The sequence below is a fragment of the Poecile atricapillus genome, chromosome 3, assembly GCF_030490865.1.
Source record: "Poecile atricapillus isolate bPoeAtr1 chromosome 3, bPoeAtr1.hap1, whole genome shotgun sequence".
NCBI classification, from domain to species: domain Eukaryota; kingdom Metazoa; phylum Chordata; class Aves; order Passeriformes; family Paridae; genus Poecile; species Poecile atricapillus.
Genome location: NC_081251.1, coordinates 9,496,855 through 9,511,787, shown reverse-complemented (window position 1 = coordinate 9,511,787; position 14,933 = coordinate 9,496,855). Strand labels below are relative to the sequence as shown.

General features: G+C 37.7%; 1 protein-coding gene across 1 annotated transcript in view; it reads right to left on the bottom strand.

The window, feature by feature from the left end:
- Nucleotides 1-2,437: 2,437 nt before the first annotated feature.
- Nucleotides 2,438-14,933, bottom strand: part of APOB (apolipoprotein B) — a 35,425-nt gene continuing 22,929 nt past the window's right edge. Inside the window, 6 exon segments of the mRNA XM_058834581.1 lie at nt 2,438-2,671; nt 2,674-2,803; nt 2,805-4,415; nt 5,463-5,646; nt 6,401-6,515; nt 6,995-14,575. Of these exon segments, the coding sequence (XP_058690564.1) occupies nt 2,604-2,671; nt 2,674-2,803; nt 2,805-4,415; nt 5,463-5,646; nt 6,401-6,515; nt 6,995-14,575 (9,689 nt within the window). The 3' untranslated portion in view covers nt 2,438-2,603.

Sequence of the window (14,933 nt, the reverse complement as noted above, 5' to 3'; positions counted from 1 at the left end):
AAAGAAAAGAAAAGAAGCAGTGTCACTGAGCCCCAGATAGTTGCTGATTTCCTGTTATCTCCCACAAAATTTGATTTAATGAAAGAGAATATTTCCTATTATATAAGCTAGACTGAAAAAGACTGAAAAGAAGCCAAAATAGAACTACTAATATTACAAATTATTATATTGCAAACATTTCATAAGTTGCATACAATTTGAATAACTGTGGTTTTGTCTATATTTCTGAAATTTACTACATGGGAAACAAGGCTAAAATTTGCTAGACCCTGAAAGAAAACAGCAACAACAACCAAACAACAGGGAAAAGGAATGGAAATTAAAGTGACACCTGGTTGTATGTGCTTGTGGGATGTACACACACATATATAAACATCCCCTTCCTGTGTCAAGATATTGCCCGAGTTTCCAAGGGGTGCTTGAGAATACCTCTCTGGTGTGGGGATTTAAAAAGCAGATAAGTTCCAGTAAGATCAACTTTGAGAGCAATGTTCTGCTTCCAGGCCCTCCCCAGACCAACTGTGGGATGACTGCAAGATGGCACATCCATTACAGGACTGAGAGCTTTAATCCAATTGGCAGCAATGCTGCAATGAGACTTGGAAATCTCCTCTAAGCTCTAACCACAGTTTAGTGTGCAAACTATTGTGTTTGCTCTTGGGAAGTTTCAATCTTGCCAATAAGAGCCAGTATTTATACTATTTGGCATATTTATTTTTCAGTTAACCCATTTCTTATAAGTAAATCCTTTTTTAGCATTTATAATCCTTCCAAGAATGACGGATGATGGACAGACATAAGTAGACATGAGTGGGAAAACAAAAGAAAACAAAACTTCAAATCTCTCCTCTCCCATAACTATTAAAATTTATTCTATTGTCCTTTGTTTCACAGGGCTGTTTGTCATAATGAAGGGCAGCAACAGTCAGTCAGTGTTTGAGAAATGTGGTTGTGCTTAAACATTTGTGAAATTCAGGGAAATGAGTTGTGCAATCTGACATCCAATAAAGATGACCCATAGGATTCAGTTTCCTTGTGAATGAAGGTGAAAGGGCTCTTCAGCCAACATCTTTTTTAGAGGGATGCTCAGTAGAACATGTAAACAGGGATTTTTATACCTTTGGTTTCCCTGGGCAGGGCAGCATATGTAGATTAGTTCTATTCAGAACCAAAACTTATTTTATAGTTCACAGGGGACTATTCTATGGCGTATTCTGAGAATTTTTTGCTGTAATTATGATGGCTGAAAGCTCTGAAGAGAAAATGGATTTACTTTACCTTCTAAGATAAACCCATTTGCTGACAGCTAGATAGGTGCATGTATAATGCCATGGTTGTGAGATTCTGTTTTCAGGATTAAAGCAGCTTATCTGATAAGAATCATTAGTGGTGAAGTTACTCAGGTAATACCATTATCTATCAACAGGGATATCAGAGTCTTGCTGCTCCATCACTACATGTATGTACTCCATCATACCAGAGAATGAAAACAGATTCTTTGTTTTCCCATTGTGAACAAGCAAGAAACATATTACAGAGTGAACTGATTGCATCCAAACAGACATGTGCAGAAACTTTCTAGTGTTGTTTGTCAAAAAGTTTATTCTCAAAGAGGCAACATTATTTCAGCCTGAGCATGCATTTCTCTAGGACTGTCTATATAGCACACCATGGCAGGTCAACATATTTTCCACTTAAAAATAGTCTTATTTTGTGAGAGACTTCTTTAACATGCTTTAAATTCACCTTTAAACTGAGAATTCATTTCAATGGTCTAGGTTTCAGCCTAGGAGGGGGAAACTTTTTGACCCATCATACACAGTGATGTCTGTGAAACTTTGACACTTGACTAAACTCAAAATAAGTAAAACATAGACAATTTAAAGTGAAACCAGAAATATCATGGGGAAACAGGTGAGAAAACCCTGTATTTCTGAAATATAAATTAGCCAGTAGAAAGAAAACTCATATAAAGTACTTAGCATAGTTGTCTGAAAAATGACAGACATAAATTATTTTTTATTAAGAAAACCTTTGTATTATTATCTTCAATTTTCCAGGAGTCATATTTCTACATAAGTTCACACTTCTATGTTAATTTTCAATTTTTGATGCTGTTTTCAGAATTTATAATTTTTAAAATTTATGTTTTTATACATGCTACTTTCCTTGCTTATCTATTAAGGTATTTCTATGCTGGGAATTAGATGTGTTTCCAAGTTTTCCTTCAACTGGCTTCTGAATGTGACCTTTATCTTAAAACCTGTTTATTCTATGTATTCCATACCTTTTGTGACTATTTACAATATGCATTGTACATTATTAACTTGACCCAACATACTGTGAAATCAAAGAAAAGACTTCCCATTGACCTTGAAAATTGTTGGATTAAGCCTTATGCTCCAAGTAAAGGTAGTTGTAATGAATGACACAAAAATGTAATAAAGAACTCATTTATTGGCTTATTAACCTTATTAAAATAACCTAGTGTAGATTACTAAGTTTTCATTTACAAATTCAGATTCAAACATATCTACCTGAAGCTCCAGTATACTGATTGCTGTTATATTTAAATATATTTTGTTTGAAACTTGTTAATTCTCTCAGGTGCTCATGTGCTGCTGAATATTTTCCATAATCTCCTGAGGATTCACTTGTTCAGTGTCAAGTTGAAGTGTTGCATTTCTTTCCATTTCCTGGAGCCTTTCTCAATGCCTTGCTGAATCAGTATGTGTGTCATTTCCACTTTATTCCTGAGTGCCTGTCTGCTTTTTTGGGGCATTTGGTGAATGGACTGCCAGTCACATGGGCACTTTTATACTAAGCTCTCCTTGACGAACAGCTACATACGGCTTTATGCTCTCAGCTGTTATTTGCTCAAGCCGGCGAAGAAGCTCTGAGATGTATTGCAGGAAGGCAGAGTAATTTTCTATAGTTAGATCAATTACCCTTTTGGCTTCACTGATTAGCTTTTCTTGGGTCTGACTAAGCTGCCCATAGATCTCCCGGAGTTTTTCTTTGAGTTGCTTGTTATGTTCATCGATTTTCCTCTTAGCAGCTGCAGACCAATATCGGATTTTTTCCTGAGCAGCAGATGAGAGTTCCATGATCTTCTGTTTTCCTTTTCCTTCAAAATCAGTTATAAGGCTATAATATTCCTGACTGTAGATTTCCACCAATTCTCTTACTTGGTCTGTCAGGCGTGTAACAACGCCAGCAAGATCTCCAACATACTGGTTGTGCCAATCCACGAGAAGATCTATGATATTCTTCAGCCATTCCAGTACCTTGTCTTCCACCTCATAGTATTTCACTGACAATCCAAGTGTAGTTGGATCAAAGTATTCCTCCCGCAATGACTTTACATAGAGGAGCAGCTGGTGCAGCTTTTCTGAAAGGTCCTGGATTGTCTTCTGGCTAAAGTCTTTGAACTGAGAAATGTATTTTTTAACATCTTTTGTCAAGGATCTCAGCTTCTGGGCAAAATCTGAAGCCAATGCATCTTTGTACAGCTGCTGTGTTTGGACTTTGATGTCTTCAAAAGTTTTGGATTGCAAGCTTCTAATCATTTCTACTACCTTCTGAAAAACCTGTTGCACTGCTTGTTTCAGTTGCTTCTGTCTTCCTGCAAAGTCAGCTTCCTGAAGAGTAGCAAATGTCTGCCTGATTTTGTCCTGCAAATCTTTCAGCATTTCTTTAATTTGATCAAGTACATTACGGCCTCTAAGAATTGTTTCAGAAGCAGGAAGTCTGACTTCCAGCTCATTGATAGCTGCAATCAAGGCATCAAAGTACTCCTGAAGTTTTGAAAGGCATACATCAGCAGTTTTTGCTACCTTCTCTGTTGTCATGAGGTATATTTCTGCACCACTGTACTTTTCAGACAGCCCAGGGACCTGAAATTTTGTGGTTTTCAGGAATTCAGTGGCTGAGTCAATTACGTGTTTTATTTTCTGGTGGTATTCTTCTATTATGTCAATTAAAACATCCAAAAGTTTTGCTTTTATTCTTTGATAGTCAAACTGTTCAGCCTGATCTGCTGCTCTTCGATAAATCCGTTTAGCTGTGAACTTCAGCTCCTGGTATTTGTCAGAGGCCTCATTGGCGGCTGTGCGAAGCTGAGTGTCTATTTCATCTATTTTATTTGCAGCAAAAGTGTATGCTTTCTCAGCATTATTCTGCATTATATTCTTCATCTTTAAGGTGGCAGCACTAATTTCCAGTCCCATGTGCTCCTTATGGTACCGATTAACATACCTGTAGACTGCATTTGTCATTTTAGGCACTCTTTCTTTCAGACCCAACAGCAAGTCTTTGGCAGCATCCTCATTCCAGTTGAATTTCATTTGAATCCGGTCAGGCTCCTTGAGGGATATCTCACCTTTTAGTATGTCAATGTCATTCTGGGGAGCAGACTGAAAATACAAAACAGGGTAAGAAAACTCCAATATTATTTATGAGCGTTTTTCAACATTCACATTGTTGCATCTTTAATTTTATCATTTATTAAGACAAGCACTCTCCAATTTTTTGTCCACTGTCTGTTTGCTGTCTGTTTTCTCTCATTTTGAAAGGTTATTTTGGAAGAAATTATCTTGTACCAAGCTACTTCGAGCTTCTTCAAAGAGCAAGACTAGAACATAACTTTGTCTGGTCTTTAATATTTGGCTGCAAATAAGATTTTTTTCCTTCCTTTGTATTAAATGCCTATCATGTCTCATAAGGCAAGTGAGTTACTTGAGAAAATGAGCCTTCTACTTATTCCTGAAATCAATTAAAGTGAATTCAAAGGCATCTTTTTCATATGAAAATATTAGAGGATTTAATTTTGTAATAATTTAAATAAACGAGACAATTTAGACAATTACTCAGAGTAGTTATAAATCCTCAAATGAAAATATATTTACATGTATAGTTTTTCCATTTTTAGAATAAATAGTGAACTATGAGTTGCTTGTGATCCCTAAATTAGTGTATAATTTTGTAAGATAAGATTTTAATTCTGAAGTTATTGTAGAATGCCGATAAGATCATGTATTGTAATATATTAATGGATTAAAAAAGACATTTCACAGATGGTCTGACCTCTTCTAGTCACCTCATTCCTATAATGGCCACTTATATAGTCATTCTAAGTAGCCTGATGGCTATCTATTAAACCTGATGGGTAGCTTATCTAAAACTGACTTTGTACATTCTTCACTTTCAGTGGGTGTGACTTCTTGACCACAGGAGATGGAAAAAATAACTATGTGAAGGATTTGAAAATACTTCTTTACACAGATATTATTTTTAGTACTGGAAAAGCCAGTGTAGGAAATAAAACCTTTAATTACTGATAATATAATTTTTATTTGGTGGTTAATTTATATCTCAACATAAACACACACAAAATTTTAAAGGAAACTTTTCCTCTGACCACACCAAGCATTTTTGCTTTTTACTGCTCACATCAAGCTTACCTGAGTTTGGTAGTAAACTCTGGCAAGGAAAATTTCATCGTCCGATTCCATGACATAAGCAAGGGTCCCGGCTGAGGGTGAGGATATTGAGCCGGATGATTTCCTTTCATTCTCTTGGTAACGCACATGAACATCTGTGAAAGTTGGGCTGATGATGTCTAGTGATAAAGTGTCCTCCAGGGCTCTGCAACCACAGTAAATACACAGTTATGAAGCACTGCAGAGAGCACAAGCATTAAAAGAAAATGTAGGGTTTACTATCCACAATTCTAAGAATTTAGCCTGATACATTCAAAACTTCATGTCACTCCAATTTTCCTGTTTTAGATAAAACAATATGGAGCTCTGGTGTGAATTTTCATTAAATTGGGGCAGCAAAACAAAACCTGTAGCTGTACCATTGTCAACTTTCTACAGATTTCTACAAACTAACTACAATTTTTCCAGCAATACAATATAGGCACTACTGCTTATCTGCATTTGTACTTGTCTTCATTGATTCTGTCCCTTGGATGTATCAACACAACACTTGCAGATCAAAACAGGAAGTAAGAGAGCTAAGCTATGCCTGCTGTGGGCATTTGTGAATAAAAATTACTCTGTAGTGGCTTGTGGTGACAGAGGGATCCACTGGGAAGGAACCCAGCTATGTTGATGGTTAGAGCAGATCTAGAACTGCTCTGATTATAAACTACTGTGTTTATGATTCAGTGGTTTTCTGACATGGGGTTGGTGAGGAAAGCTCTTCTAGAAACCCTGAGAGGGAGAAGCTTTCAGGTTACCTTGAGAAGGAAAAGGACACAGCCAGTAACGGCAGCGTAGATACACAGGTTCTTATTAATTACTGCAAAGCACCCTGGGACATTAGAGATCAAAACAACAATGCATCATTTGCAATTATTTCTATTATAAACTATATTATTAGAGAAAATCTTTACCCAAATCCTGAAATAGTCAGATTTTCCTTGTAGTTTGCACTCAGGTCACGATGTGAAAAGCTGCCAATTGTCTTCACAATAAATACACCTTCTTTATATTCGTAGTTTGAAACAACTGTGAAAAAGATTCCAAATGTTTGCATTATCAACAAAAAATACAGAAGACATCCAGTTATATGTTAGATGGTCAGTTGTGGGGTATTTCACTGGTATGTCAAATTATGCTTCAAGAAACTGAATGCCCATAATAAAACCTTTAATTACTAATAATGTACTTTTTATTTGGTGGTTAATTTATGTCTAAACATAAACACACATATGTCAAATTATGCTTCAAGAAACTGAATGCCCATAATGTCCCAAATAAAAATACGTGAAAACATTTTTTGACTGGAGCATTTTAAAATTTGCATTATATCTCAACATGGATATGACACACATATATATAGTCATTAGTCTTCAGGGCAACTGACTGATACTCTGACAGTAATTTACGAAAAAATGCCACTGCTGATAAAAGAACTGTCCTCTAATGTCAATAATGTCAATAATTTTTCCACCAAAATCATGGCACACAGAATTTTAATGTCTTACCATTCAGGTCATATTCCAGGAACTGCAACGTTGAGCTGCAGGTAGAGTCAATGGAATGTTCGAAAGAGTTCTTCTTATTTGTCAAGTCTGTTCTCCAGGTGACATTGTACAAAGGGGAAACAACTTTGAAAGATCCAGTCAAGGCACCAAATGATGGGATGTAAATTCCAGCAGGCAAGGATATTTTCAGAGGGGCGATCTCAATTTTCTGTTCAGGAATGGTAATTGTAGGCATTTCAAAATCTGCAATTTTACTAGCTACTTCATCTAGATCTACAGAGAAACTGCCAAGTGAAACACTCTTTGGTAAAGTGAATTGAGACATAGTTATTTGGTATTCAGGTATTGTCACCTCAAAAAATGGCATTTTATATTCTTCTAATGTAATATAATTTGCTCCTACATCTACTTTGGGGAATCTTAGCTTTGGAAGTGCAGGTAAATGGACATCAAATGGCATTGTGCTTAGCGTCTGTGGAATTTTTATGTTGCGCAAGTCAATGGTGTATGCTGGGACCTGGAGAGTGGTGAAAGGAAGGTTGAACTCTGGAGTGCTGAGGACGGGGCTTGGAGCCTTTAGGTGTAACTCAGGAATAACGACAGTGAAGCCATCAGTCAGCTTATTCACAGGAATGGGGAAGAAGAAACCATCCTCACTCTTTGTGTACACAAGGGATGCGGAGCCATTCAAGTACTGCTTCCTGTCAGCACTGGTAGTGACATCCAGCTTCAAAATATCCCATAAGCTCTTCTCAGAAATGGGACACTTGATGACTTTGAGGAAGTCCATGTATCCTTCCACAGATCCAGAAATAACAAATTTAGCCTTTGATTTTTCATTTGATAACTGCATATCGTGACTGAGAGATAATGAGTGAATTTGGCCTTCACCCTTCCAGCCAGCTTTCTGGTTTGCAGGACTGATTTTCACTACAGCAACCTCATTGACTGATGCCATGCCCAGGTAGGGATTTGGCTGAATGGCTTGAATCTGAAGATCTGCTGATATATCCCAAGGAGCCAGCTCTAAGGTTGCTTTGCATCTCTGAGTTCCCGTTGTTGTGAAGCGAGATGTACACTGTACATTGTTCTTCCCATTGTGCTCCCAGACTGCGTAAATACGACGGGTAGATGCTTCAGCTGCAAGTAGTTCTTTGATTTCTATGATCCAGAGTCCATCTGCTTTAGAGTGGGCCTCAAACTTGAGGGATGATCGAGCTCCATTAGCATTCAAATAGGCATTTGCCTCATGGTCTAAACTTCCAGAAAATGCATTTCCAGTGTAAAATACTCCATCAATATCCCCAGTGGTAGAAGATTCTACTGATATGTAATATGTAAGGCTCTCTAAAGCAAATTTGTGAGCAATTTCTCCTGTAGCACTGGTACCATATTTGGGAATATTAAAATCATACATTAATTTTATCCCTGAGGAAAGAGTGGGTTTAGATTTTGTATTTCCAGAAAGTTCTTGGCTGAAATTAATTTTTAAAACTGGTGTGTCAACTTCTATATTTGTTGTCACGGAAGCTTCCATGATCCTCTTTAAGAGAGTGATAGTGCTATCATGGTTTCCTCCTAGGTATTTGTTATTACTCAGGGACAATGCTGTGGCCAGCTTCAACCCCCTTTTTCTTGTCAAACTTGTTGAACCATCCAGCTTAAATTGCAGAGCCTCAATGACAGAAGAGGATGAGACACTGAGATGTCCAACAATATCTGACTGATTGAACAGCCCAGCATTTGCAGTTAAAGTGATTACACTGGATTTAAATGAGAAGTCATAAGTAATGTTACCCATGGCAGGAACTAAGATGTTGTTTCCTGAGCTGTTGATTCTGAACCTAGGAAGCTTTAGAGTGCGTAGATCCTGCGGGATATGAAGGACTGGAAGCTCAAAAGAAGGTACAACTAGTGTGTAAGATGGAACTGAAAAGCCAATTACTGGGACTGTGAATCCTCTTGTGCTTATTTCTTTTGGAAGTGTGAAGCCAAAGGCTGGCATCTCAGCAGTGAAAGGAGAAACTTCAATATTCACAATTGGAATGGTGTATCCTGGAATCTTGAGGGTCCGTGGAATTTTGTTCAGTGATGTTTGTATTTTGTATTTGTCCAGTTTTGTTTTGGCTTCATTATACGACTTTGTCAGAAAATCTAAAGCTGCATTTCTCCCCTTCTCAAAATGCTTGTTGAATAAAAGGATGTTTTTATTAAGTACTTCATGCACTTTTGCTAAAGGAAGTGGGATTGCGTGCATGTCTTTGTTTTTCTCATACTGAACATTCACATTTAAATCAAAGGATTGTCTTGTTGTTTTCAATAATTCCTTCAGGCCTACCTGCTCCCACAGTGAATAATCTTTCAGCTGAGGAGTTTTGATTCCAGTGTAGGGAATCTGAATCTGAGGAATGCTCAGAGGAATGTTTAGGAAGTCCAGGTTGGCATCTCCATTCATTTCAATATGAGCTTCAATTCTGTCATCATTGTTGCCAGCAGACATATTATGGGAATATCTGTACTGATTGAATCTGCCAGTAGCCTGCCAGTTGACCTGCTGAACAGAAGAACTGAGGGCAAACCCGTAGTTATTCAGGAAGTCAATTTTGCCAGTCAGTTTCATTGGGAAGCTGATTTTCACATTTCCATCATTGTTTGTTGAAAGACGAATTTCAGAAGGGTTTGCCAAGAAGGAAAGTTCATTGTTTACAGTTCCAGTAATCCGTCCATGGAGCCGAGCATTGTGAGAACCCGTTAATTCTACTTTCATTCCTAGAAGCTCTCCTGTGCCTTTCACATTCAGGAGGCTACGTCCCACACGCTGTGACTCAATTTCAGACTGAATCTGAAGTGCTGCAGACACTAAGGAATGACATTCATATCTCATAGCTTGGTTGACTTTCAGGTACTTATCATTTATCCTGTTGTTGGCAGCAAATGTAATACTAGGGCCCTCAATCTTGAAAGTGGCATGAGAATCATGAGTGCCTTCATCGGAGAAATTAGGTGAAGCCCATTTCCAGTTTCCTTTACCAGCAGAGGTAAATGATATGTATCCTGCTTCTACCTCTGTTGTCATGTTACTGACCAGATCAGCCTGGCTGGAGAAATCAGCTTGTGGAATATTCAGTCTGTGAGAATAAGCCACTCCACTCTGCATCCAAATTTTTCTTTGCAGTTTGACCATTAAATTATTCTGTAGTTCTACAGAATTTTTCTTTGTATGTAAGTTTGCTCTAGTTTCAGCTGCACCTTCTACTGAGGTCCCTAAAAATACCACTTCATTGGTGTGATCAACTTTAAGGAACCTATGGTTGACTTTCATGGCATTTTTAAGGTTCAGCTGCTTCATGTCAGGGGCCAGGAGACGTGAATCTGCAATAACACTAAAAACTAGGAAGTCTAATTTGGATGTTGTCTGAGCTGAAATGGAAGTAACAAATTCTGGACTGTTTGCAGATGTTGTGGTATTACGAAGCTCAGCTTGTGTAGACAGTGTGAAGAATGGAGAGGTGACTCTGAAAGCACCAGACAATTTGCCAAATGTAGGGACAGCCACAGTATGTGGGATATGTGGGAGCTGGAACTCTGGTATCTTCATGTTAGGAATTTGGAGCTCATTTAGATTTAGCTTTGGAATCAATAATTCTGGCATTTGAAACTGAGGCATTTGTATTTCTGGGAAAGAAATGGCAGAAAAGGGCATATCTCTCATCTTCAGATCTTTCAAGTAGACATCAATTGATGGTAACTGAAATTCTGCAGACATGAATTTGTCTATTGTTCTCACAATCAGAAGCTTAACTTCAATTAAGTCAATTGTGATGGAAGGAATTTGAAAGGCATTTAGAATTTTAAATTCTGGGGTAGTAAATTTCATTGGGATTTTCATGTCCTTTAGTGTCTTAATATTAATCTCATAGGAGGGGATACGGAGATCAGTCAGTGGGACAATGAATTCTGGTGTTCGAAATGTTGCTTCCCGAAGACTTCGGAGACTAACCTCAAAGGCAGGTATAGTGACTATAACTGTCCTGATTTCAGGGACTTTAAATCCAGTTTCAACAAACTGTTTTAAATTTTCAGCCCAATTTTTTAGATCATACTCTTCAGCCAGCACAGTGATTTTTTTGGAAGCTGTGTTCCATTGGTCAGAAATGTATATGACAACAGAACTGTAGATTTGGCTTATCTTCTGCAGACACCACTGGAATTCCTGGGAAATATCCATTTCAGAAATCCTCTCCCGCAGGTCCTCCAGATGTTCATTTACCTTGGCTTTGAGATTAGCAAATGTTGTTGAGTCTACGAGCTCCCTGAGCCAGTTAATTATTGCAGCAAGCTTCGTGTCCTTTAGTTGTTCCATGTATTTTGAAATCACAGATCTGAAATCTCTTATATACTGTTTCAGCGCTTCTGCTTTCTGTGGAAGTTCTAGATTTTTGAGTTCCTCATTTATTTTCTGGGTCACTTCTCGAATTTTTTTATTTGTGTCATCTACAAATTGGTTATAGTCAAAAGCCTTGAGCTTTTTAATAACCATGTCAAGGAACTTGTTGACTTGCTTTATCATCTTTTCATAATCAAAGGTTTGCACTTTCTTGACAGCATCATCAACAAAAGCAACAACTTTATCAAAGCATGACTTCACATCAGTATTTTGCAGGTAGATGGTCAGTTTCTGGACAGTTTCTTTTATTCTGTAGGTTTTAAGCAGTTCTATCATTCTGTCAATTAAAAAATATATCTGCTTATCAATTTCATATTTTACAATTAATTTTTGCACATGACCACGGAAAGCGCTGATCTTCTCAGATAATTCATATTCCTCTATCCAATTTAGAATAAAGTCTTTGATTTGTTCAAGAATTTCATTGATTTTTTTGATTGGCAAAGATCGCTTAATTTTTTCTAAACATTCTTTAGCATCAAACGCTTTAATCTCTTGTTTCAAATTTTCCACAATGCTTCTGACATCAATATTCTGAATTTGAATCTTGAGTAGCTCTAGGTTTTCTTGTATTTTAGCTGTAATCTCGTACTCATCATCAAAATTTTTAATCCAAGCCCAAGTGCTGCTTCCGATTTTGTTAAGATCATATTGCTGGAAAAAAACCCGCAATTTTTCAATGATGTTGATTACAGTTGTTCTTACCTGATATTTGTCATCTAGAGCTGTCATTGTTTCAGCTATTTGATCAAGAAGCTGTGCAATAAGTGCTTTAATGTCATACTGCTCATAACAGTCTTTGATGTATTGCTCAACCTCTATCAGGTAGATCTGCAGCTGAGACAGTATTTCTTGAAGATTGTCCATGGCTTTTTCCAGCATAACTTGGAGATCATCAGATGTTATTTTGTAGTCCTTTATGAAAGCAACAAAATTATTCTTCATGCTGCTAACTTTGCCTTTGATATCTAATTTGTCCACATAATCGTTGATGTCCTGTGGCAGTTTGTCCAAAGTTGCCTTGTACTTTTTCATGTGTTTTTCTATGTCTATGCTCTTCAGGTAACTTTGAATGGACTGCAGTGTGGATAGAATGGTGCCTCTGAGTTTTTCAAAGTAAATGGGCAAATTTTCCAGGAAGGGTATGTTAATAACATGCATATCTTTATTTTTGTCATACTTCAGAAAGGCAGAGATGCTGAATTCTTGAGGCTCTGATACACTGTCCCTGAGACCCAATGCATCAATTAAATTAACTTCTTCAGATGTTAATGGTAGTATGACTGATGTGTCCATTACAGAGAGATCTGCTAAAGCTCTTCCATTAAGTTCCACGCCAATCTTATCTGCAGTATTGTAAGCACTGAAATCTTGTGAATATACATTATTGTTTAGCTGACTTTTCAATTTCCAGGCACTTGACTGCTCTGATGGAGTAAAAAGCATATGAACTTTGTTGTCAAGCAGCGTAGTGTACCTTCCTCTAGACTTCAGGCTATGGCTGGTAGAGCCTCTGTAATCATGGGAGAAAGTGAAAGCAAGAGGCTCTGCTTTAAACAGGAATTTGCTGTACAAGTCTCCTGTGTGTTCACCCACAGCAAGCAGCTTTCCATTAGCATTGGTGTGTACGTCAGCAGTGATGACAAATGGGGCCGCAGTGGAACGCACAACATTGCTGAAACGGAGAGGTTTGGAATCACAGTTTGTATTCATGGTAACTGAGGAAGAGAGTCCTGCCACATCCAGATGAACTCTGTGACTCACTGCTGCACCTTGAACATTTGCCACAGTGTCCGTTTTCAAGTCTGCAGTTAGACCAGCACATGTAAGGGTGTAGGTATGCCTTATTTCATCTGCTCCATGGGCTCCTCTGACATTGCCACCCAAGTTCATATTCAGAGGCTTGAGAAGGAGTTCTGCCTTGTTGGAAACTTCTGTTTTAGTGTATTTAAGATTATTGCTCAGTTTAGCTGTTAGTGAGCTAGGCTCCAGTTGAAGGTCAAAAACATGTCTGTGGAACTTGTCAAAGCTGAAGCTGTTGTCTAATTTTGAAACAAATGTTAAGGATAAGCCTGGAATATTCAAATCATTTGTGTACTCCAACTTAATCTCTTTGAATGATCCCTGCAAATTATTTGAAAACTTGAGTCCTTCTTTATTAACTCTGAAATTTAAAACATGTTTGTTGTCCATACCCAGAACTGTACTCTGATATTCGCTTCCCAGTGTTATTTCTGTTAGGCTCACTCTTCCACCTACATTGAGTTTTGCATTGTTTTTCCCATAGCGCCCAGAAGAGGACAGTGACATGGAGCCTCCAGCAGTGTCAAGCTTGGCATTCATTTCACTCTGCATTGCCAGGGGACTAAACTGCATGTTGGTGGTTGCACTGCTGGCTAGACCATACCGATTGACATTGAGTGATGACTTATGTGCAGCTCGATTCTTCTGATCAGTCAGGGAGATATCAGTGTTGAAAACAAGATCCTGCGAATTGAGAGAACCTGCAAACAAGGCAGAATACTGGATTTGCTTGTAAGTGGCTTGGTATTCAGATCGAAGTGCTGCCATCTTCTTTGACAAAATTATTTCAAGTTTACTGACACCTGCAGTATGTCGATATCTCCCGTTGGTTTCAGATGACAATTTCAGCTGGCTGTTTTCACACTTCAGTGAAGCTGTGTTCTTTAATAGCCCGTTTTGTACATCAGAAACTGAAGTAATGGAAAATGAACCATCACTGTATCTGCCAGACATCTGATTGGTAGCCTGAAGGTAAGAAGAATCCAACTTCAGATTTGATTTTCCTTCTAAAACCCGTCTCTTTTCATTGTATGTGGTAGACAGAGTGTAAATACTCCTTGCAAACACCGAAGCCACTTCTAGCTGCCCTTCCATTTTGACGTTATTTGTATTCATGTTATTTATTTTTTCAGAAACAATGTCACTGGAAAATGAAAGCTGAGGACCCAGAGTACTTGATGCTGTAAGTGATAAGGTATAGTTTGCAACTGGAACAGGTTCATAACTCTTTCTGCCAGACAGTTTAAAAACTGATGTCAAGACTCTGTGCTTCAGGTGATTTTCATATGCACAGATGAATCCATTTCTGTTATATGATGCTTCTCCAGAACCTGAAAAAGCAAAAAAGAGGCAAAAAGTAAGTGTGTCTATACCTTTTCATCTTTGAGAACTTGTCTGATGCCACTGAACTTCTATGCTACTGCTTGAATTGCAATTACTATTATACTATTTTGTTTTAAAGGCCTAGTGCTTTGGTAAATACTGAATATTTCTGTAAAAATGGCTACTATTCTGATATTCAAAGCTAAAGTTTTGTACTACAAATAAATTAAGTTTCTACTCTGCTAAATGTAATAATATGAAATGACATAAAATTATGTCATTATTTAAACTTAAGAAGATGGACTCAAAAATAGTCCATATCTAACATTCCTGGATTTTAGTGTTTTCTTTGTCATGCCTCAGTTA